The 23,949-nt window shown below is 49.5% G+C and overlaps 1 protein-coding gene across 2 annotated transcripts in view; it reads right to left on the reverse strand.

Moving 5' to 3' along the window:
• Lhx4 (LIM homeobox protein 4) overlaps nucleotides 1–23,949 on the reverse strand; it is a 53,696-nt gene that overhangs the window by 20,803 nt on the left and 8,944 nt on the right. The window contains exons 1-2 of one of the 2 annotated variants that reach the window (NM_010712.2): nucleotides 22,969–23,194; nucleotides 5,957–6,128 (exon numbers count right to left, since the gene is read on the reverse strand). In NM_010712.2, the coding sequence (NP_034842.2) occupies nucleotides 5,957–6,128; nucleotides 22,969–23,044 (248 nt within the window). In that variant the 5' untranslated portion in view covers nucleotides 23,045–23,194. Of the gene's footprint in view, nucleotides 1–5,956; nucleotides 6,129–22,968; nucleotides 23,195–23,949 lie in introns of those variants that run through there. The other variant, XM_006529169.2, reaches the window with a different exon arrangement.

A 23,949-nucleotide genomic window follows, 5' to 3' on the forward strand; every position in this document is an offset into this window, starting at 1 on the left:
CACCCAAATGGACAGGGATGAGAGTGAAGAAGAGAATTAAAAGGCTTGTCTATACTACAGCTGGCCTTAATGCTGCCCACAGCTGCCACTCCCGTGTCACCCAGATCCATTGTGCTTGGGGACCTTGTTTTTGCAGCCCAGTGCCATCTGCCCCCCAAGCTGATTTGCAACTGTTTGGTTCCAAAGAGTCCCCCATGGCAGGAGATCCTGAGATGTGATTTCCACAGATGTCGGGAGACTGGGCTCCAGAGGATGGACATAGGGCGCAGCTGAACTCAAGGGCTCTGGGTGGTCAGATAATCCTGGGCTCATCACCACCTGATATATGGCTGCTGGTCCCCTGGGAGACCTGCTGGGCTAAGTAATTGCTTCTGTCTTGATTACTGGCTGTCACAAATGACTGTGGCTTGGTCCCTCCAGTGTGTCCAAGTCTTACAAATATCCATGCACACAGGCACTATCGGGACCATCCAATCGTTACCTTAAAAGGTGTAATTTGTTTAGCAAGGGAATTAGACTATAAACTATTCAGAAATTATGGAAAGCCATATGTCAAAGAGATCCTCCTGCCTGCAAGTTCCTCGGTACTGTGTGTGTCTCTCTGTGTGTATATGTTTGTGTGTTTCTGTGCGTGTCTAAGTGTGACTGTGTCTTTCTGTCTGAGTGTCTGTCTGTCTGTCTCCCAGTAGGTGTATAGTTATCAGAAACACAAAGTGACTGAGCAAAAGTCTGGCCCCAGACTGCATTCAGAACCATTGAACAGTCCCAGTATGGTCCTAACCTAGAGAAACCGACTCCCATCCTAATCCCACATCAAAATCCGTTGTTACAATGACCTGCCACTGCCACAGTCTCTGTCCAAAGCACTGTCTGGCCCCAGGCTTTTTGCAGCCTTATCGCCTTAGCCTCTGACCCTAGGACAGGCTTTCTCTCTTGCTTTCCTACCTCTGCCTGGACACACCATCACTGCCCTGCTGAGAATAGCTCGTAATGGTAAACAGCTATCTCTTGCTTCATCTTACTTAAGCCTAATAGTAACTCAAAAGGACTGACATTCTTATTTCCTCCTTAGACACAGCCAAGTGAGTGGCTCAATGAAGTCTGATGTCTCAAGTTCACGCACAACCCCCACCCCTTTTATGAAGTCCACCCAAGGAGAGGCCAGCCTTGTTTCTTAATGATGAGGCCATATTCTATGGGCTCCTGCCTTCAAATCCGATGAAGACTAGAGAGGTCCTGGTCACTGAGGGACCAGGTGGAGGACACCAGCAAAGACCTGTGCACAGCCAGGAAAACCACCCTGTGGCAGCCAAACAGCCAGCATGCTGCAACACGGCGTCCTGAACTGCAGGGATAAATCACACAGCCCCAAGGACGCTGCCTACCTGCCCTTGGCTGACAGCCACCTGCAGATTGACTGGCTGGGGGAGGGGCAAAGCAGAAGAGAATGCTCGCCCACATAGCTCCCCATAGCTGTGTCCCTCACCTCTCCAGAGACCCCTTAGCAGGTGAAAGCCTTGGGCTCAGAGGGGTCAGATAGGAGTCTTCCAGGACCACAGCACCCTAGAAAGCCTGAGGCCCTGACAGGCAGCTGTGAATACAGATCCCTGGTCACCCAGGTCAACTGAAACTCCCTACCTCCTGGAATGGCCCAGAAGTCTTCCCTTTGCCCAGATGCTGTATGAATGAACTCCAGCATCCTCCACTCCACAGCCATGCTTGCTCTCGCATCGGAAGCATCATGGTTTCTCTCCCAAGCCACATCAGTCAACAGAACCCGTTTCTCTGTGACTTAGCCCCTGGACACACTGTGAACACCCTCCACACTAGCCACATTGCCCTACCTGGATGTGCGCCACTCTAGACAGTTACAAGCCATCTCTATCGGAAGCTCTCAAAGTGGAAGGAGGGCAAATAGGAGAGGTAGGAGTAGTTCTGGCCTCGAAAGAGGAAGTTCTAACAGCCATGTCTTCCACATCAGGACAAGGCACCCAGAGTCAGTCATAAAACCCCTAAAGCCATGTGGGCATGCTTGCTCATTCTAGAAGTCAGTGTGCACTCCTGGGAGGTATAGAAAGGCTGGGCGCTTGCTTTTTTTTTTTTTTTTTTTTTTTTTTTTTCCTGACAGGTGGCTAGTAAAAGATAGGACAGATGCTACCAAGCTCCATCTGGGTTCACCAAGCTGCTTTTACAACTCCATTTTGCAGAATGGTCCTATGCACCACGGGTCTTGTATGGCAAGTGACCTCAGAATTATCACTTTTCCTAAAGAAAGCAACTGAGCCCAGAGATACTAAGGGATCATCTAATTGTAGCAGTGCAGGAACACGGCTGCTAGAGCAGGGACCCACCCTGGTGCACTGTGCTTCAGCTAGGGGACTCTCAGGGTGCCCCGTCTGTCACCTTGATGGGGATGGAGAGGGAGCTCAGAAGACCTGCTCTCAGACCCCTACTCTCCTCAGGCCCTGGCCCTATTACAAGGAGACATGTTGAACATATGGTCTGGAAAGGACCCGCTTAACAAATGTCGTGCAACAGGCTTTAGGGTGCCTGCTGCATGGAGGGTGGCTCTCCTAGGACTGACTGGATTCAGTAAATCATAGCCCCATGTCTATGTGTCAGTTGGGTGACTCTTCCCTTGGACTTGAGGATTTTGTCACCTTTGGAGAAGAGGAGCCAAAGACCCAGAAAGCAAGAAACAGCAACAAAAGAAAAACCAACCCACATTACTGAGCAGGTCAGAAGTTAAATGCCCGGTAAACTCTCTGATCTCCCCGCAGTAATTCTTCCTTCGGGTATACAACAACATCGCCCCCTACTGCCTGTGGCCAGTATTGCCATAGCTCCCTGGTGGAAGGACTGTCCAGCTCTAATGGGGGGGGGGGGGGTTCTCTCAGTTCCTGCTCTTTTCTGCTGAGATAGTACACACTCCGAGGGCATTCACTCTCTACATCCTATTCTTGACTTGCACATAAAACACACGTGAAGAACGACTCTGCGGCTGTGCAAAACAATAAAGTTATTGTCCTGCTCTTTGTTGTGGGCAGATTATCCCAGGATCTTAGAACTGCAGTGCCAGTGCCAATCAGCAGAGCCACTGGGTCCTGTCCCTGTCCTAGGGCAGGACTATCAGCAGCTGCCAGAAAAGACCAGAGTTCTTCCTCTGTTCTCCAAAGAGCCCAGAGAAAGGATTCTTCCTGGCTCTGAACAGTGTCTTCCAGATCCCATATCCAAGAGCACACTGTGGCCTGACAGGAGAGTATATGGTACCTGTCACTTTTTTTTTGGGGGGGGGGCAGGATTCCCAGATGATAGCCTGCTCCCTCCTTCTCCTGTTCTTACCTAAGATGGGATCTTCAGCATCAGTTTGTGCCCAAGAAGCCTCAGTCCCAGAGAGTTGGATGAGGCTCATAAATTAAGTCTCCTCACTGGACGCTTGGGAGGTGCCAATCTTCCCCTCTGGTTAATGGCCCTGGCTGTAAGTTCCCTCTTCTCAACACCCCTCACAACGCTAATGGCCTGCTTCAGCACTGAACCTGTGGCCAGCTCCTTCCACATCCGCCCGGACTCAGCTCAGCTGAGCAGTCTTGCAGAACAAAGGAAATAATTACAGCTGCGTTCCCCAAGACACCGAGCGAAACGCTGAAGAAACGGTTCGCCAAAGCCCTTGCAAACCCACTGTGGCGTTTACTGTATGCGTCTCAAACGCAACAACAGTCTGTGGGCAAGGGTTTATGTGGAGACACAACACAGGTCCTCAACCACCAAAGATAAGACGGGGCGCAAGAAGACCAAGCTTGCCGGAATCGAGAGAGAGAGAGAGAGAGAGAGAGAGAGAGAGAGAGAGAGAGAGAGAGAGAGAGAGAGAGAGAGAGAGAGAGAGAGAGAGAGAGAGAGAGAGAGGGTGGGGGGGCGCAGAGGAGGGCGGGATGTCTCCCCAGGCTCCTACTATCACGAGCTGTTCTCTGAGCTCCCATAGAATATGGTGGGTAACCCTCCTCCCTGGAACTTGCGCTGAAGCAGGAAGGAAGCAGTGAGTGAGAACTGGAAGCCCAGGTCAGAAGCTGCCTGGAAGTTCTGTGGGTAAGGAAGGGGCCCTGGGGGAAGAGTAAGCTGGGATCCTGACCTGCGACCTGCGACCTGCGACCTGCGACCTGCGACCTGCGACCTGCGACCTGCGACCTGCGCTCTGCACTGCGAGGAAAGGCAGATGGTCTGGAGAGGCTTGTGAACTTCAGGAAGCAGGTGAGGACGAGTCAGGAGTTGTTGCTATACAAGGCCAGGAAAGGGACAAATGAGAGAGCCATGGAGGCAGGGCTGGGGTCCGCGCCTGAGTGAAGAAGAGTTATGGTGATCCCTCTCCAGCCTCACGAAGGAGGATCCTCCTGGATCTAGGGAGACCTCCCTCTAGGGAGGTCCTTTCTCCCAGACCCTTGCACCCCACACCCTTTCCCTAGCTATAAAGCTGGACACAATCAAAACTAGACAGGATCCTGAGGCTTTGCTGGGGAGGGAAGACCTGGTCCATGGCCCTAACAGCCTCTGCCTCCACCACACCAGTGACCATGGACAGCTAGGCTAAAACAGCCAGAATCCATGTGGAGTCTGCTATCTGACCAGGGGCATCGAAATACTCAGGTCCGCCTCTGGGTGTCTGAGAAGGTAATTTAGACTTTGCCTTACCTCTAGAGCTCTCTGAGGCTTTCCCCAAATGCAAGGACAAACTGCAGGGTGGTGTCCTCATCACAAAAGAAGCCACCCCTTCCCCAGCTTCCTTCTTACACACACACACACACAGTGAAACACACAATACCAACAGAATTGACCCACAAAGACTGCCACACTGCCCAGCCAGGGCACCATTGAGGCAGCAAGACAGGAGACAACGTTGTCATTCACTGGGGAACAGAAACAGGGAGAGCGAGAGGTGGGAAAACCAGAGGAAGATGGGAAGGAAGAGAAGCAGTAACCACCCCCACCCCAAAGGGAAAGAAAGGAAGAGACAGGATCGGTCTCTTCAGGTCCATGGAAGGGATTTGAAAAGCCTCAGACTTTCCCACCATTCCTCCTCCTTGTCTCTAGCACATGTGATCAGGAGGCTGTGACCGCCCCTCCCCCAGCTGGCCACTGGTCAGGAATGAGATGGATGAGCCTCCCTGGCAGTCCTGCTTTACTCAGGAGCACCGGGCTTAGTGGCACTAATGTGTCACCCTCACACCCTGGGCTTGGTTCTCCTTTGGCTGGATGCTCAGTGTTGACTAAAGCATCGGCCTCAGGTAATGGGTCCTAGGAAGGAACTAGATAATGCAGAAAATAAATTCTGGGAGACTCTCACTTGCCCAAAGCCCCAACGGGATTTTCCTGATGAACTCAGTTCCAGGATAGAAAGTCCAGGACAGTCTTTAAAGTCAATTTCAAGTGACATTTCCTCCCAAGAACTTTACCTGTTACTCTATTTAAAGCCAATGTGAGATAAGAGCTCTATTTGCAGCCCCATTGTACAGATAAGCAAACTGAGACACATCAAAGTTAAGTAACTGACTAAAGGACCACAGCCAACAAGTCATTTCAAGCCCAGGCAGGGCTGGGCTACTAACTGTCTTGTTTACAATCCAGACAATGAAACCTATGGACCCTGGCACCCTCCCCTCCCCTCTGAGGCCTGAAAGCAGCTTGAACGCTCCTTCAGGTGTAGGGCACAAGCTAAGAGCCTATGCTCTGAGAGTCTCCTGATTGGGCAAACGCTGAGCCCCAACTCACTGAGACAGAAAGCGAAGTTGGTGAAGCTTAGCCCATGCCCTTTGTCAGATCTCCACTCTGAAGAGCCCTGGTGAGGTCAAAATGCTAGTTCCCAGGTTGCAATGGGGCCCGGGGGGACTACAACGAAGGGGCCTATCCTCCCCGCTGCCTGAGAGAAGGCAGAGGCAGCCGTGAGGAGCAGTAGGCTGTGACTCACTTGAAGAAATCTTCCTTGCAGTAGACACTGCCGGCCCTGGAGAAGCATCTGTCAGCCAGCTGCATCTGGCAGTCTGCGCACTTGAGGCAGGAGCTGTGCCAGTGTCTGTCCAGGACCTTCAGGATGAACTTATCCAGGATATGTTGGTTGCAGCCAGCACACTGGGGAATCTCTGCAGAGGGGAGAGAGAGGGAGAGAGTATGAGTCTTCAGCCAGACCAGGCCCTGAAATGGGTACCTCATGGGACCCCACCCCCAGGCTGCCATGTTTTCATTACTGGGTAGAAGTTGTATTAAAACATCATCCCAACGTGAAGCATCTAGGCATGGACCAAGGCCATCTGGCTTGAGAAGCAAATGCTACCAGGAGTGGGGTTAAGCCAAGATCCAGGCCTGAGGGTGCTCAAGGGAAACTCAGTCTCTTCATAAGCTGAAAGAGATGCCATGACTCAAACAGCATGCCCCTGGTGATGGTTTTTCCTATGCTTCACACAGGAAAGTTATACTTTGGTTTTCCAGACTCCCTTCCAGCGTGGGTTCTGAAGTGGCAGGGATAGAATTGGGGTCTCACATGTTAGGCAAGTACTGTACAACTGAACCGCATCCCCAGTTCCCAGCTTGTGCTTTGAAGTTCACCAACCAGAGGTATTGAAAGAAACTTTCATTCAGAACTGCGGTAAATGGATGACAGCTGAGGAACAGCCTCATATCATACCAGTGTGGGTCTCAGGAGAGCCAAAGAAGAGCTGTGGTCGAAGTACCTTGACCAATCATGGCCAAGGCAATGACGTTCTAGAGGGAAAGGCTTGTCCCTGCACATTCGACAGAAAGGTGTCTCCTCCAAGCTGAAAGTCACTCAGCACCTAGCAATGAACCACTGTCCACTACAATAATGACAGTGGGGGTCTGTTGCCTGCAACCAAACTCTAACCATTGCCCCATCCTTTCTATCAGTGACTTCCTGCTGCTCTGACAATTCCATCAAGGTATTGCTTGAGGTTTAATAATATCTTGGAGTACTTTTTAAAAATCTGTAAAATGACCAGGTTTCCATGGCTGTGCTAGAGTCTGTAAATATTTTTTCCGATACTCCTACAGAGAGAGAGAGAGAGAGAGAGAGGAATGTAACAGATAGTAAGAGTAAACACATAAAGGTCCAAGCATTGCCCCACCCCCATGTACACACTCACAGGGGCCAGCTTCTACAACGATGACTTTCCCTTATCTGTTATAATTAATTTTTGCTAATTGTTTGCACATAATTACTCCCACTGGAAAGAGGGGTCCCCAGGGATAGGAACAATGTTTCTCTTTCAGCAATTAGCAGGTGCCTGGCACAAGAGTCCAGTTCTGCAAGGTTTTCTGCTCCATAGCAACTGCTTCCACTCTCACTACCAACATTCATTTGGAAGGGTTCTGTGTTTCCTCCTTCCTTGCTCCACAATGTTGATAAAAGTACTAAACCTGAACAGCTCGTGAATCTTGAACATTTGTCATGCTCAAGAGTGAGATAGTATTTTTAAAACGTTACCAAGGGGAAAAAACCAACATATCAAAACCTACATGGCCACTGAGATTTCACCTCACCCTCAACAGAGTGTCTACAGTGAAGAAACAAACAACAAAACAAAAAAAGGCAGAGGATGTGTGGAGAAGAACCTTAGTGACTGTCGAAGGGAATATAAATGAATGCAGCTACTATGAAAAATCCCATGGCTGTGCCTCAAAAAACTAAAAATAGACTTGGCATATTCCAGCTTGCACCATTCCTGAATATATAACCTAAGGAAGGGCAGACAGCACACAATAGAGGCGCCTGCATACCCATGATTCTCACGGCAATCTTCACAACAGTGGCATTTTAAGATTGGCCTAGGTGTTCATCCACAGGTGAATGGATAAAGAAAATAGGATATGGTACTAGAGAGGCCGCTGAGCAGGTAAGAGCACTTCCTGGTCTTCCAGAGGACCTAAGTTTGATTCCCAGTACCTACGCATCAGGAGGCTCTCAAACGACCATATAGTCGTGACTCCCTCTTCTGGCCTCTTCGGGCACCTGCACACATGTAGCATACACACAAAGACACGTGCACATATAGAGAAAATAAATGTGAAAAATAAAAGAAAATGGAGCAGAGTGCGGTGGTGTGTACCTTTTATCCTTGCACCCAAGAGGCAGCAGCATAGTGACACGCTGTTGCAAGGCAGGGAGGGAGATATATACCCATGGAGTTTTTGTTCATTCATAAATAATGAAGTTAGATCTAGCAGATTCTAAGTCTTTTAAAGATGGAGCTGGAGGGCTGGTGAGATGGCTCAGTGGGTAAGAGCACCCGACTGTTCTTCCGAAGGTCAGGAGTTCAAATCCCAGCAACCACATGGTGGCTCACAACCATCCGTAATGAGATCTGACTCCCTCTTCTGGAGTGTCTGAGGACAGCTACAGTGTACTTACATATAATAAATAAATAAATAAATAAATAAATAAATAAATAAATCTTTAAAAAAAAAGATGGAGCTGGAGATAAGGCTCAGAAGTTAAAGGCTCACAGGGGGCTGGAGTTATGTTTCCAGCTATGGTGGCTCACAACCATCTGTAACTCCAGTTTCAGATCTAATACCCATTTCTGACATCTGCAGAGAACAGCCAGGCGCATGGTGCACGGGCATGCATGCCGGCAAAACACTCATACACATAAAACACATTAATTAATAAAAAAAATAAACCTAAAATAATTCTAAAAGAAGTGTACTAGGTATATCTGTGATTTCAGCTGTTGGGAGGTGGAGACTGAAGGATCGGGAGTTTAAGGACAGCCTGAGTTACATAGAAAATGTGACTGCAGTCTGGGTTCCATGCAATCCTGTCAGAAGGAAAGAAAGAAAAGAGGGAAAGAAAAGAATGGAATGGAATGGAAAAGATGATCTGCGAAGGGTGGGAGATGTGGAGACAGGGACCCAGAAAGAGTATGAGGTAAGCAGACGCGACCAAAAGACATCATATACACATGTGGAACTCAATATTATGTACAATTAATGTATGCTAACAAAAAAAAATCTCAAAAACATCCATGTTCAGAGGAATCTTTCTTAACTCTCCAGACACTTGTTTGAACTTGGAATACGTGCTAAACCTCATCAATAGCGGTAACACCCAAGAGGCCACCTTGGAGCCATTAAGCCCCAACCTCCCCTGTCCCTTTTCGAGCCTAAGGATCGCCAGCATCCATTTGAAAATCAGATCTGCTGGTCAGTGCCGCTCCCTGACTCCTAGGCCGAGAAAGCTGTGCAGGCTGGACACTTGCTAATCACCACCGTTTGTATTCTAGGATTTCTTTCTTTCTACTTCACAGATTTTTTCCAAGCCAGGAACGTGGCGCACACCTGTTATCCCAGCATTTGGGAAGCCTGAGTAGAAGGACTACGAGTTTAAAAACAGATTAGGCAAGACCTTGTCTCAAACATAAGTTCTCCTCTGTGCGAAAGGCATAAAATAAAATAAAATAAAATAAAATAAAATAAAATAAAAACTGGAGTATTTACGGAGGACTTCTGATGGCTCACACAGCAACTTAACAAGAGATGGGAAGGACACCGGTAAAGTGTGGATTCTAGTACCAGACTGTCTGCATTTGCATCCTGCCTCTGCTTTGTCACCTTGGGCAAATGACCACTCTGCCTCAGCTCCTCACTTGGAAAACTGGGGTGATGTGGCCAACACTTCCTCTCAGGATTACCTGAGGTGAAGGAATCAACACCTGGGGGAAAGTCAGGGCAAGGCCCACAGCCTTCATCCCTCAGGGTTCTCTGTGATTACAAGATGGGTTAGCTGCTCTTAGAAATGGAAAGTCCTGCCAGTCTGTCTGTGGGCTTCACCTCTCTGGATCTTGATAGCCATTTCTCTCAAACACCTCATTGCCCTCCAGTGCAGATCGTGGGGCAAGCCAGAAAAGCTTGGGGCATACCTGCGCACCTGAAGTATTTATTCAGCCACTCCTGTGGTCTCTACCTGGGACCACCGGGGTGGGGTGGGGGTGGGGCGCGGGGCAGCGGGGCTGTTGGGGAAAGGCTTGAAAAGAGTGCTGGCCAGGAGAGACTGCCTGTAAGCACAGTGCAGCGGTGAAGAGCCAGGTCAAGCCCAGCCTCTAACAAGGGGCAGTGGTTCCCGAAGGGGAGGGGTTAGGTTGGAGGTTAGCAAGGATGCCTGCTCCCACACATCCGTCAGGGAAAGGCAGACAACTCAGAAGCCTTCCAGCTCAAAGAAGTGAATCAAGGACAAAAGATGCAGAGAGGGAGAAAGCTGAACGACAAGGATAAAGAGGACGGGTCACAGTACAGCACCTTGGCCACTTGACTGCTGAGTGTCGATTGTCGCTGCGCCAACCACCTGCCACCCCTGGGCATCACCTCCCCCTCTCCCCGCAACCCTCCCCCCACCCCCGGGTCCCAGAAGAACACAGTTGGTTACGCCTCCTCAAAGAAGTCCCGATGGCTCACCCGGGACTTCTTTGTGGGACCGAGCGAGCCTGGTCCTGGATTCTGAGCAGAGTACTTGGGCTAGACAGCCGCCTCCCCCTTGGCTCCAGGACTACAGCCTAATCCTACCCAATTGTTTAGTCTACTAGGTGCGACCGCTTTGATACGACTGTATTTCTCCTCCAACCTACAAATGCATGTGATGAGGGCGAGGATGTATGGCCATAAAATTTATTTCGAGCAAGGTACCTAGCGAGAGACTTAATATGATGGGTATTCGAGAGAGAATACATTAGGGCTAATGTATGCAGGGAGCAGCGCCGGGGCGGGAGCGCAGAGCACAGGGCTAGAAGCTATGAAGGCTAATAGGAGATCCAGTCTGCAGCTAGCAGACATCACAGCTGGGCAGGTTGGAACATCCAGCTAGCCATGATCAGGGGATGTCTGGGGACCAAACTAGACCCTTGGGTTTGATACAAATGTAAGGTATAGATTAAGGACACGTTTTATGTTAAAAACAAACAAACCCTTCCAAATACATTCCACTATCAACTGAAAGAGATGACAAAGACACAGAAAGGGTGAGATCTTAAAGTAAAAAAATAAGTTAGAAACAGTTGTGAAGCCCAGGAAGAATAATAAAACCTGGCATGGAGGGCCTGTTATGAACTGTAGCAGGCATATTTTAAATTCAGCTTCACACAGTGAAGCAGGAAGGGTCCTGTCATCCTCTCTAACAGATGAGGAAGTGTCTGCAGGGTCAGCAGCGTGTCCAGAGACTACTGTGTGGGCATGAGGACCCAGCCTAAGCCTGGATGTACTCTTTAAGATAGGCTAACCCAGGCCACTGGAGGGGGCTGACCACCACCTTACATTTCTAGATAGGAAATGGAGACAGATTCTTGTGCTACCTAACATTTGAGCAGATGCAAATTTCCGAGACATAAATTTAGGATTTGTGTCATGGGATGGATACCTAATGCTCAGGGGAGGGCTGGGAACAGGAAGACCCCGCCCACAAGAGCACTTCAGCTGGGAGGTGCTGGCTTGTTGATGGCACCTGTCAACTTCAGACCCATCCCTTCCCTCAGAAGGAGCTGACCTGTGAACTCAGACCCCACATTCTAAAATACACAACCCCATCTGATTAGTAAAAAACCAAAAGTATCTGGACATTTTCCAATATCTTTTTTTTGGTATACTGACTTATTATTGATGTTATTATTGCATATTTATGATTGGGAAAACCTAACCAGTACAGAAGTCATATACTCCCCCCCCCTCCAATAATAAAGCTGTAGCCACACCATTTTAGAGGCCTGGGACTCTCCAGCTCCCCAGTCAGCTCAACTTCTGGCAGTATTTAGTAACATCACAAAGTCCTCCTTTGGAAACTGGAATTGAGAAAGGCCTTTAGAGTCACTAAAGACCGGCTGTAATCTGTAAATTCAATTCCCTCTAAGAGGAGTCATTTCATCTGAAGTGGAAGCTTTAATCCTAGGTGCACATTAAGTGTGGTGATCTCTGCTAAAGCTCTGCAGACAGGAAACTCAGGCTTAGAAAGATAGAGGAAACTCTGGGATAGCCAAGGGAGGAAACCATGATTCTGAACACCACACACCAGAGCTTCCAGTGTCCTGCAGAGCGCTCAGGCATGGAGTCAGGCCCAGCTGCATGTACACACAGGCATGCTACCTATCTATACAGACATCCTCACATACAGCCACATACAGGGGCTCAATATACAAACATGTGCACGTATAAACAGTCACAGATAAACAAAGATACACCCTAAGACACATACATATACACAAGCCTAATTTGGCTGGATTCTGTCATTTTATAGAGGGCAAATGAAGGCAGACAGAGATTGTCTTGAAACTGCTGTTTTGCAGTGACTAGAAGATAGATGAGCCACTAGCCAAAGGGTGCACACACTTAATATGCATACACACCCACACACAAATTCACAAACACTTAAAGAGACACACATATAATCTAGATGTGCACACATGCACAGATGCAAACAGGCCACCTGTTTTGCACACAAACATGCACATATCCATAGGCCAAGGTGTTTTTCGTTTTGGCAAAGAGCCAGGTCTGCAGTCAAGCTTGTCAAGAAAAGCACTATTGACTGAGGGAGCTGTCCAGCCTGGGGTGACTGGAGAGTGCACAAGAGTGCCACAGAAACCCACCAGGAGGGGAGTGGAACCGGTTCTCTTCTTTCCTCTTCTTTGGGGCAGAGGGAGGAAGGGGAGGTGGGAGGGAGGGATGGGAGACACACACACACACACACACACACATGCACAGAGAGAGAGAGAGAGAGAGAGAGAGAGAGAGAGAGAGAGAGAGAGAGAGAGAGAGCAAAACTCCTGAGTGATTTTGAAAGCTTTCAAAGCTGTGTCAAGTTTGGACCTTCAAACCCTTAGGTCTGCTCTGTTGCTTAGTGGCTAGAGCCAGATCCACATGCAGATCCCAGATGTGAGCAAATTACTAAACTTCTTTGAACCTCTGTTTTCTTACGCCTAAAATGGGAGTGATAGCACCTGTCTGTGACTGCCAGGTTGTGATCACATGAGCTGAGTGCTGACCACCCAGCTTGCCAATACCATTGCCCAGTCATTAGCTCCCCTCTGCCTGGTCTCACAGCCAGTCACCAAAAAGGTTGATTTATATATTTGAGGTGAATCAAGATTGGGTCAGGACTGGAGCTGTAGCTCAGTAGTAGACACTTGCCTGGCAAGAACAAGCCTCTTAAGTTCACCTTCTGGTACTGTCAGGGAAAAAGATAAAAACCAAACCAAACAAAAACCAAACAACAAAACCCTACTTCACACCTCACCATCCCCCTCCCCCTATACCTTTCTTCACTGATCCACTCAAACTCCGCTCCCTGACTTCTAAGGCATCCAGATGCACACTCCTTTCAGTCTCCTAGAGGATGGGAGACAATGCAATTATGAGACTGTCATCTCTTTGGGAAAGAGAAATCTAGCAGACTCCTCCTTGGGATGAGGTCATTTGCATGTGCAGGTGAGAACGGAACAGGTTCTGATGAGCAGGAAGCTGGGGCATTGTTCTTAGGGATGCTGAAAGGTCCAAAAGGTTATAGAGTTTTCCCTGGAACCATAGTCCAGTTCCTTCTCAGGAGCCTACAAGACTCACAAGGCTGCCCTCAAAGTTCCTGAAGTGTTTGCAGGTTTAGTCCTCACACTGGCTCAATAGAAAGTGGGCTGCTCTTTCAAGCCCTCAATTCCTCCACCAGCAGTTGGGGAAGCTGGGAAATGAAGCCTGGTGTGATCTGCAGCATATCAAGTCACCCATGCCCTCTTGAGATAGCTGCCTACCTGTGTGTATCTTTTTTTTTTTTCCACTTCCAAGAAACTGCTCTTAAGGAACCAGAAGCCACCAGCAAACATTTCAGAGGGTATGTGTTTACATGATCGATTTTAATTCCTTGAAAAATGGTCTTTTCTATCTCTTTGGTCACAGAAGGTCAACAGGGTAGAAGGAGGGAAAAGAAATCACTAAGGAGACTACCGCACACCCAGCAATGCCATCTAAAATGTACTTCAGAAAGTGCCCCTTCCTGGGTAAATGAATCTTGATCTCACATCTTTCCGGTGGGCTCACAGTGCTGATGCATGGCTCTGGTGTTTTTAAAGCGAGTTAGTTTACACCGACAGGAATCCGTTTGGCTATGCTGTGTTGCCAGATTAATATTTTGCAAAATCTGAACTTGCAGTCTTTATGGGGGATTGCCTTTTAACTGCCTTTTGGATGTATATAGTTCAGTTTTTCATAATAGAGCTCCCGCAGTCTGGGAGCTCAGAATGGGGTTTCTTCTAGCTGAGAAAGGGCTATGTGGAAGATACTTCCTTGGCTCCCTGCTTGTAGACCCCACACTACTCTTCCCACTGAGGGTTGTGAGGCTAAGCACAGGCTTGGGAGCTGAACTGGGGATAAGACCTTCTTTGTCTCCAGGGTAGTTTCTAGGGCTGACTGAAGATCATGGCTTCCACCATTAACACCAAAACACCTCTCTCTGAGGCTTTCCTCCTCTGTTCTCTTACAGGTGACTTATCTGAATAAGTAGTTGGTTGGTGTAAATTTAAGTTGGTTGATTTTAAATTCAAGTTTCTTTACCGACTTTTAAAATGGCCATGAAGGAAACTTATACACAACTAAAATATCACGTTCACACTTTTCTCAAACATTTCCATTCCTGCCTTCTATGGAGGAAGAAGAAAGCAGTGGTCAGAGATCTTCCCTACTGAACAAAGCAGGGAGCCTTTTTTAAAATTCTGGGCTTGGGAAGATAACAGTGTGGAAGCTCATTGGTTCCGTCTGGAAATGATCAGTTCTAAAGTGTTCCCATGAGCTAAGACAGGGCTTACCAAATGATAGCACCCTCGCCTAACTCTCCCCTGAGTTCTGAAACATTTAAATCTTCTAGGCGGCAGATCAGACATAAAGCCTTTTTGAAATTAAATTACAGTCTTGTGCCTGGACAATTGCTTCAAAAATAAACTTTCCAATTCAAAGTTGTCACCATTACTGCTGGCAGTAGAATCTTATTTTCTGATCACTCGCTCTTTCTTAAGTTGCCTGATGACTGTGACCTATAGACCTGTGGGCTGGTTTATCCAGCAATTTACAACTAAAAAGCCTTAGTTCCAGGATTCAGTCCTATGAGACAAATCGTGACTAGATGCCTGTGGCATTCCCCACAGACTCTGTTACTGAAGACATTTAGTTCATTTTTACTGGGCAATTTATAATTACTTCTTAACATTTTTATTTATTCTATTGTGTTTTCAAGAGATACTAGTATAACTTTCCAAAACGTCATAAAATCATAAGTGATTTTCATAACCTAGTAGAAGTCATCTAAAATCAGCATGGCTGGAGTACAGAGTTATGATATTAATTATTTAAAACCAAATAAAAAGATGCACTGAACATCATGATGTTCTGCGGTGGATTACACAGAGACAAAGGCTAAGACACAAAAATGTTGGGGGGGGAACCCTAATTTAAAAATTGGCATCACATCTCTACATGATTATATTTACATGCTTAAAATATGTTAATCTACAAGTGTCTTAATATCTAATTTCTTAAACGAATGTCTTAATGACTAGGAGCCAGGGAAGGCTGGTGTCAGAAGTGATGGTGTCCTTCCCTCTGGTTCCTTTTCCATTTCTTTCTAGTTCTCTTTCCCCAGCAGATTTTATCTGTTCACTTGGCAGTCTGGAGTCTTTTCAAAAACTTCCTTTATTCTGTTTCTGCTTAGACAGTTCCAAACAACAACAACAAAAATAAAAACAAAACCAAACAAATAACCTAGCTCTTTAATGAAAGAGTAGATTAAAATGGTTCTAGAGATCAGTTCGATGTTACTATTTTAAAGCTGTAATTTTGATACTATTTTAATATGAGCCCAGCAGCAAAATAGCACACAAATGACATATGCAGAGAAAAGATAATCTTCCAGAAGATAGACTGTCATGGAATTAGTATCCTTCGCTGGTATATAAAATATTCTGGTGACTGTAAATAAAACAGAAAAATACACTAAGCCAACCCAAGGCTGTCTGGGAGATGCTGTAGACACATCCCTATCTCTATTGCCCTTTCCCATCTAATCATTCCTAAATCTCCACACAGTATTTTTCCGATGTCACATTCTGTAGCAATATCCCATATGTTTGGCAGCCTCTCCCTCATAAGAAGAAACTTCCAATTAATTTGGCTGTGAAGTTTTGCTCTATTTGTCTATCCTCCAGAACCAATCCCTTAACCCCCCAACATTATAATTAAAGCAAATTATAATTAAGGGGCATCTGGGGGTGAGATACTGCAGTAAAACATCTGTGGCTAGACCCAGCTTGACAGATAATAGGGAGTCTGGTTTGAAAAAAAAAGTCTAAGAAAATAGTAGCAGAAGCAGGAACTCACCTCGCAGAATGGCCATCCAGTCTGTCCCTAACAGTTAGCCAAGTACATTTTACAAGGGAGAATCAATATCAGTTTCACCAATTAAGGCCAACCTGGCCACCTACCACCACCAACTGCTTCAAAATGGTTGACAGATGCTCCATTTTGATGGGGGACCCCCTATAAAACTCAAGGTCAAAAGAAAAAAGAAAAAAAGTGATGCTCACCATCCATATCTATTTGCAGCTGATTTCTCCCCCTGCCAGGTCCAAGGCAGCATCTTACCTACACCTGTTACCTTGTGTTGTCAATCCCTTTGATCCTGCACCAGGGGCAGGAGCCGGGTCCCACCACCCTGAAAGGTTGCTGGCCCACCACCTCTAAGAAACCTCCCTGTGCGTGAATTTGGAGCCCACATTCCTGCAAAGATTTCTGTAAGAATAAGGGGGGTGGAAGAAGAAAGACAGGGAGGGGAGTAACCAAGAGGAAAGAGGACTTTCAAGGCACAGAACCCGGTGGGCCCTGTCTGCACACATCTGTATTATGGGTATTGCTAATACTAATTCCAGGAAGGAAGAAAGGGCAGAAAGCCACTGCAGAGGTAAATAGAGCGCTCATCAAGACATCTTCAAATGCATGCAGATGCGCCTTGTGCCGTCCCGGCAAACTGCAGCTTCAGAGGCTCTCTAACCTTGGTTTTCCAAAATGAGTAACATCTCACACTCCTTCCTCCTCATTAGCTTCGTGCACCCACAGCTTCTCAGCTCTATTCTTGAAATTTTTCCCTAATTGTAAGAAATGACACAAGGTCCCTTCATCCAATCCTCCCCACCCTCCCCCACCTCTTCAATTAGAAGGGCACCCGCATTTCCCAGCTAGAGAAATCCACCAAATAGTCACCATGTCAGCCCCCCAAACCCGAGTCTCAAAGGACATTTTTAAGGCAAGAGAAAGTACCCTTAACCCCAGTTAATTAATTGTCCACTTCTGCAGGACTGCAAGCGGCTGTCCTTGCTGCTGGCCTCCTCCTCCTCCTCCCTCTCCGCAGTACTGGGGCACTCTCCCGCTGTCCAGCTCGCCTGCTAATGCGGGTGGTAGGTAATCGCTAATTGACTGTACTGTGGAGCGAAAGCGCACTAAAATCCGAAGCAAATGGGAAATTGGGACAATGCAAATATTTAGAACTTGAGGCTGTCTACACCTGGTCAGCGGGGTCATCAGGTCACTGTGCAAACACTGTCGCTCACGCTTTTGTCTACGCAATGGGAAAAGATTGCTTTGTGGGGGTCCCACCTCTCTGGGTTCCTGCTTCACCTGCAGAAAGACTCAGGCTTAAAATCATTCTGGAATTTGCAGTCAGATTGCGGGGCTCAACGACGTCTGGAGGGCTCCCGGCTCCCTAATCCCCACAGTATTCAGCCCACATTCTTGCCTTAACCTCCTTTGTCAGGGGGAAGGTCGTTCAGGCAGGCTCGGCCGCCTGCCCTCCCGTAACTTCCTGCGGTTTATCTTACGTCTTCTTTCCTAATATTTCTTTGTCATTAGTTGCGCCTTTGGATTTCTTTAAAAGCACGTTGCCCATGTTGTATAAAAGTAACCTTTTTTTTTTTTTTTTTTTTCCTGGTAAAGTCCGGTTCTGGAAGGGCACAGATGAAGCCCACGCCTGGTCGTAAGCCCAGTGCCGCCTTCTGGAACCGTGTGTGTCACTCACGACCGGTGCGGGCTCGCCTTCGCCGGCAAGGGGTTGCCAACTGGTCTGCCACGAGCCGAGCAACACCCTCGGTCCACCGAGAGTCTTTATTTGTTTTCTTAAGACAGCGGGGTTCCAGGCTTCTCCAAGTCCTCAACAAGGGAGCCGAGATTCGAACCCGGCGAAAGGAGCGGGCCGTGAGACCTACTGCTGGCCGCCTCCTTGCTAGGGGAAGAAGCAGTGGCTTCCAAGAGGCGAACAGCGTTTTCCTAGGACGGTGGTGTCCTGCGGGAGCTCAGGACTGGCGCCACTCTTCGCTTCGGTCTTTACCAGAGTTGGGCGTGAATTGGGCGCGGGCAGCCCAGGAGGTCGCAGCACAGCCTCTTTGGCACCGTGCGCGCTCGGACACTGGAGCACCTGCGGCTCCTCCCCTCGCGGAGACAGTCAGTCCTGGCCGAAGCTCAGAAACAAGAAACGTGTCCCAGGCTCGGCCACCGCAGTTAGATCAGACCTCAGGGTACAAGAAGGAACCCAGAAGAGGAAGCGCGAGCAGAGCCGAGGGTAGAGAAAGGGAACCAGGTGCGCAACCAGGGGCAGTGGCCGCAAGCACTCCCGCCCTTGTCCCACTCAAGCCCGTCACCTCACTGTCCGGGACGCGGTGCGCGCAAAATCCTGAAGGACTATCGCGCTGGCACCTGCCTACATCGGCGACTGTCCCCCAAACCCAGGACACAAGTGGAGCACACACTTGTACAGGAGCACGCTACGCTTGCAAGAGCGCGAAAAGGAATCCCGCACTGTCGCCAGGGCCACCCGGGCCCATGGTGCCCGCGGGGCAGAGAGAGGTCAAACGGGTCACGCTCCCAGACCCAAACACTCCACTCACGCCTAACACCACTGCAGCCAAGCAAAGTAGCCAGCACCAAATTAGAGCCGGATTCCCTTCCTCACTCCCGACTCTGCGACTTCCCGGGGTTTTGAGGAACTGCTGCGCCCTTTGCCCTTCGCCCACTTCACCCTCTCTACCGCGGCGTCCATGATGAGGGTTAATCGTTAAATCTACAGCCGGGGCATAAGGGGCCGCGTGGCTTCCCAAATTTCCTTCCGCTCTCACTGTCATCCAAAAAGGGACTGCCAGAGCCAGCTGGCCCCTTCACTTCTAAACCACCCGTTGTCCTAACTTAGAGTTGCGGTCACAGGGGTCTCTTCACTGTCTTCTATTTATATGTCTGGCAGAGGACTGGGCAGCGTCCAGCAGTTAGAGAAGGCAAAACTCAACACCCCGGGCTTGAAGCGCTAGCGGGGATAAACATCCTGAACAAGGAAAATGAAATAGGCTCATTTTGAGGTGTGTGAGTGTGTGTGTGTGTGTGTGAATGGGAGTCCTGCAGCGCACTGTGCCCGACTGAAATTCCGTATCAGAATCTGTTGACTTTCTCCCATGTCAACATTCAGTTTTTGTGGCGTCTTCCTCTCCCCGGGAGACAAGGCAGAAACAGAGGGAAGAGCTCGCCGCTTCCGAGAGAAGTCCTGACCTAAAAAAGAAGGTCCTCACCCCAAGGCAGCAGTCAGGATTGTAACCCCTGCTTGGAGGACAGTATTCGGGACTCGCAAAAAAAAAAAAAAAACAACGCCCGCTCACGATTTTACCACTCCGGACCGCTGGTCCTTTCCTTCTCCCGCCTCTGTTTACCCCCACTTGCCAGCCAGCAATCCCCCTTCCCCAGTTTTCACCGCCCTTCCCCTTGATGCTAAGGAATACCAGTGAAGATGGCTTCAAACACAGGGCAAAGGGTAGACAATGCTCCCACCTTCCTATTCATCTGACTTTTCTAAATGTCTTTTAGTGAGGGAGAGGGGCCAGGCCGGCGGTATCCAGATGCTCGGCGGCAGTGGGGACTGAGGGGCAGGTGCTGGGAGGATTCACTCACCTGCAGTCCCCAACCCATCCATACCGCCCCCAGAAAGACACCTACATCGAGCTCTCCCAAAATGAACCTCGTGTGTGTCATCAAAGGAACACGAGGGCCACCTGCCTTAAGAAGCGGTGGTTTGAAGTTCCTTAGAAAACACTGGCCAGAAGGGAGAACAGGGGACGAATGGGAGACCTAAGCAAGGGGATCCTTCTTCTCCACCCCAGGTTGCCTTGCCTGAAGAAGTGGAGTTTATCAGAGAAGACCGCTGTCTGCGTCCTGCTCGAGGCCATTTGAGCTGTGAAGCCAGGCAGGGACCTCTGAGGGGTGAAGCATAAAGGTTGCCACTGCGCAAAGAGAATCCAACCTCAGGACCAGCCTGTGGCCTAGCAGCACATAAGAGCTATAGTGTTGTGGGCAGATACTGGAGGGAGCAAAGTTACACCAGTGGAGACAGTTCCCCGAGGATTGTGTTTTTTACCAGTCCCCAAACAGGCAGGGTGTTTTTTTTCATTTCTCCCCTCCTTCCCCAAACCCCTTGGATTTAAAATCCTTTTTTAAAAGTCCCTACAATCTAGGGCATCAGGGGTGCCTAGGTTAGGGATCCATATACTACTGTCAAGTACTCTTCAAGGTGGTTCTGAGAGATGGAAATACAGAGAGCATCTGTGAGAAAGGGGTTAACCCAAACTTGCTTGGCCCACTGGAGAGTTCATCTCCCTTGAAAGAGTCTCTCTGTGCTATATCTTTTCTAGGGGCTGAGAGAGATCACAGCCTTAGGGTTACCCCTATTTCTCCTCCATGCCCAAGTGTGGACCCCATACTCTTCCTGCATGGTTCTTAGATAATTAAGCCCTCCCTACCATCAGGAAAGAGGAGATTAATGTAAATTGAGAGAAGGAACCATTCCAAACTTGTCCCCCAGTCACAGGGTAAAGCTGGTGGGTAGATATGCTTGTGAGGGGAAGGAGAAAGACTCGTGAACTCTTCCAGGATTGGACCCTTCGGTCTTGACTGGTGCCTCCTCCAACCTACCTCCTCTTTCTTCCACAGAACCCAAGAAAGACAAAAGGAAAGGCTGATGCCCTTTCTTGGTTGGCTTTGCCCTTGGGAACCACTCGAGTAAGTGGGCTCTCTCTTTCCCTCCCTCCCTCAAACCCTCCCTCACTCCTTTTCTCCCTCTCTGCCCAGAGTTTTCTTCGCCTCCTTAAGTTTTCTGCAGTATGGGTCCAGACTCAGCCTTTGGAGACATGTATGAAGCTAAAATGATTTCCATGTCTTTTTAGCAAAGCGAGTTCCTGACATTCAGTATCCCTGAGCAAAAGACACAAAAATCAAGACAATGTGAATTTTGTATATGACAAAAAAAAAAAAAAAGTACCGTCAGAGGAGAGTCCAGAATCCGGACAGGACATCTGTGGAGGAAGTCATTAGAATACAGGTACTTAAGGAGGATTGAGTCAGACCCCCACATCCTTTATCCATTCACAGACCGCCCTTATGAGTGCAGCATAGCTACAAGTAGTTTAAGAACGTGGGTACCTTAGAAAGGGTTTGCTTTTCTGTTTGTTTAGGAGATGAGAATCAACAAGCTGTTGGAAGCAATTACCAACACTGCTTACAGAATACGCTGACAGTCAATTCTCCAAGGCGCAGCGAACTTTGCAACTGTTCGCCAACAGGCGACACAAGAACTGTAGGCTACAGCGGAGGAACAATCTAAAACAGGCTCAAATGAAGCTATCTCTTCCATTTTTCTCTCAAAAACTTTACAATAAATCTCAAGACATTGGCTGGACAGCCCGCCCTGAGATTTGTGTTACAGAACCCCTGCGATGGAGAGGCAGGGCGCAGGAGGGCGCGCTGCTGCGCCGGGGATCGTAGGTAGTCTCCATCCCTGGGTGAGCCTGCTCTTACTTACAATAAACTCCTACCGCATCACTAAAGCAGTCGTAAGCGGAAGTGTAGTCTCTTGGCAAGCCCATCGAGGGAACCCTTCATCTCTCTAGGGTACCCAGGGGCACCTAGCCCAGTGCAGCCGTTTGTAAACCCAGACTTAACCAGGAGCCCGCAAGCGCGCGCTAAGCCTGAGAACCTGTTCGGGTCTCTGCACAGATTGCTTCTATCTGTTCAGGAGTCGGAAACACAGACAGATTCCCACCCGGAAAATCTCTGCCGTGTGTGCACATCCGTACAAACCAGAAACCTGGGGTGAGAGACCTGCCGTAACTAATTGCAGGCTCTGGAAGAAATTGAGAGAGCTAGCAAAGTGCCCACACGTCTGAGTCTCTCTCCCTCTTCCAGCCCCGCGCCACTAAGATTGCCTACCCTCGCCTAAGCAAAGGCTGCACGCACAACTTCGTTCCAGAGCTTCTCGCCGCTGCATTCCTCGGCTAGCTGGAATGTGGCGAGTGCATTCGCTCACCCGGAGCAGTCTGCTGGCGGCAACACAGGCGGCGGGTGCCCCGGGCAGCAGTGACTGGGGACTCAATCAAGTGCTCGAACTGCCGAAACCAAGAGTGTGACAGGGGGCTTCTGTACAGCCCTGCGACCCGGGACGCGCTCTCCAACTTCCCGCCAGCTGGGGTAAAGTTGTACCAGCGGTTCTGCGAGCTTTGGCCATTGCCGCGAAAGGTAATCAATTGGGGGACCACTTTTGCCCTCGGGCCTGGCCTGTAGCTGGAAACCTCTGTTGTCCCCAAACAGCATCCTCCCTAGGGTTCTCATAAAAGCGACGGCCCAAAGATGCTACTTTCTATACCCTTGGGCCCTCCACGAACAGTATCCCGGAATCTTTCGAATTCGATCCCAAATTGCCAAGAGTCAAGCCCTTCAAACACTGACTGGTAGTACCCCAGCTCTGTGACCGCCTCTGCACCCCGACCCCTCCCGGTCAGTGCCTTGAACGGCGCGTCCGGCCTCCCCGCACCCGCTGAGGCTGTTAGCTGTCTTGTTATCAAATTAAATTAGCGAGAAAGGAGGGTGTCTTACGTTGCATCGGCACACCGAGCATCTCCGGGAGCCCCTTGACAGCCCCCTCCGCGGGGACAGCCGCGCTCTGCATCATCTTGGAGCCAGAGGCAGCAAGTCGCAGTCTACCGAGATCTCTCGCTCTCTCCCTCTGGCTGGATTCGGAAATTTGAAAATAATAATAATAAAACCAACCAGGCCGCTGAAGTCACAGAGGAAACCGAGCCCTCCGCGTCTCCGGGAGGACTCCACAAGCTGGCTGGCCCCCTCCCCCGCCAGTCCTCAGGCTGTTTCAAATCCCTTTGATCTCGCTCTCCCGGGCTGGTGCACATCCCGGGTTGAGGAGACACTGTTGCTGCAGCTCTGGCTCCCCCCCTTCCCTTCCCCGCCCTCCTCTCCCCCTCCCCCTCCACCCTTCGCGTGCCGGCTGCCCTGGAGGCCGCGGTCACCCAGGCATTTTGATTCATTCACACTGCAGGAGCGGCCGTGACGTCGCTTTCCGCAGGGAAGCCCGCCCTCCAGCTAGTGCTGCCAACCGGGCAGCCCGCTGCAGACCCCCGGCTAGCCAGAGTAGGGGGCGAGAAGTAGGGGGGGTTCGGTAGCCCCGAATCTGGTCGGAGGTGCGGGAGGGCGGGGCCGCCTGATAGGGGGCGGGGCCTGCAGCCCCTCCCCCACCCTGCCGTGCGGGCTCGCGCCCCGGTATAAATACTGCGGCGGGCTGGGCCGCGGCAGCAGGTGGTCCCGGAGCGCAGGGACCACGCAGAGCTGGTTTCTGCCAGCTTTGGGGATTCCCCGCTCGCCCCCAGCATCGGTCCTCTAGGATCAAGGAGGGGGCGCGGTGGGCCAGGACCCAGCGGACCCTGGGTTGGCGCTCCGAGTTCAGAGCTTCTCCAGCCCACGGAGCGTGTTCTGTAACTGGATGATTCCATCCATCCTCCACTTGTTTTTTTTTTTTTTTTCCTGGCCAGTTCCTTTCCGGCCGGTACTAACCAGACCCTACTC

The sequence above is a fragment of the Mus musculus genome, chromosome 1 (genome assembly GCF_000001635.26).
Source record: "Mus musculus strain C57BL/6J chromosome 1, GRCm38.p6 C57BL/6J".
In the NCBI taxonomy this organism is placed as follows: Eukaryota; Metazoa; Chordata; class Mammalia; order Rodentia; family Muridae; genus Mus; species Mus musculus.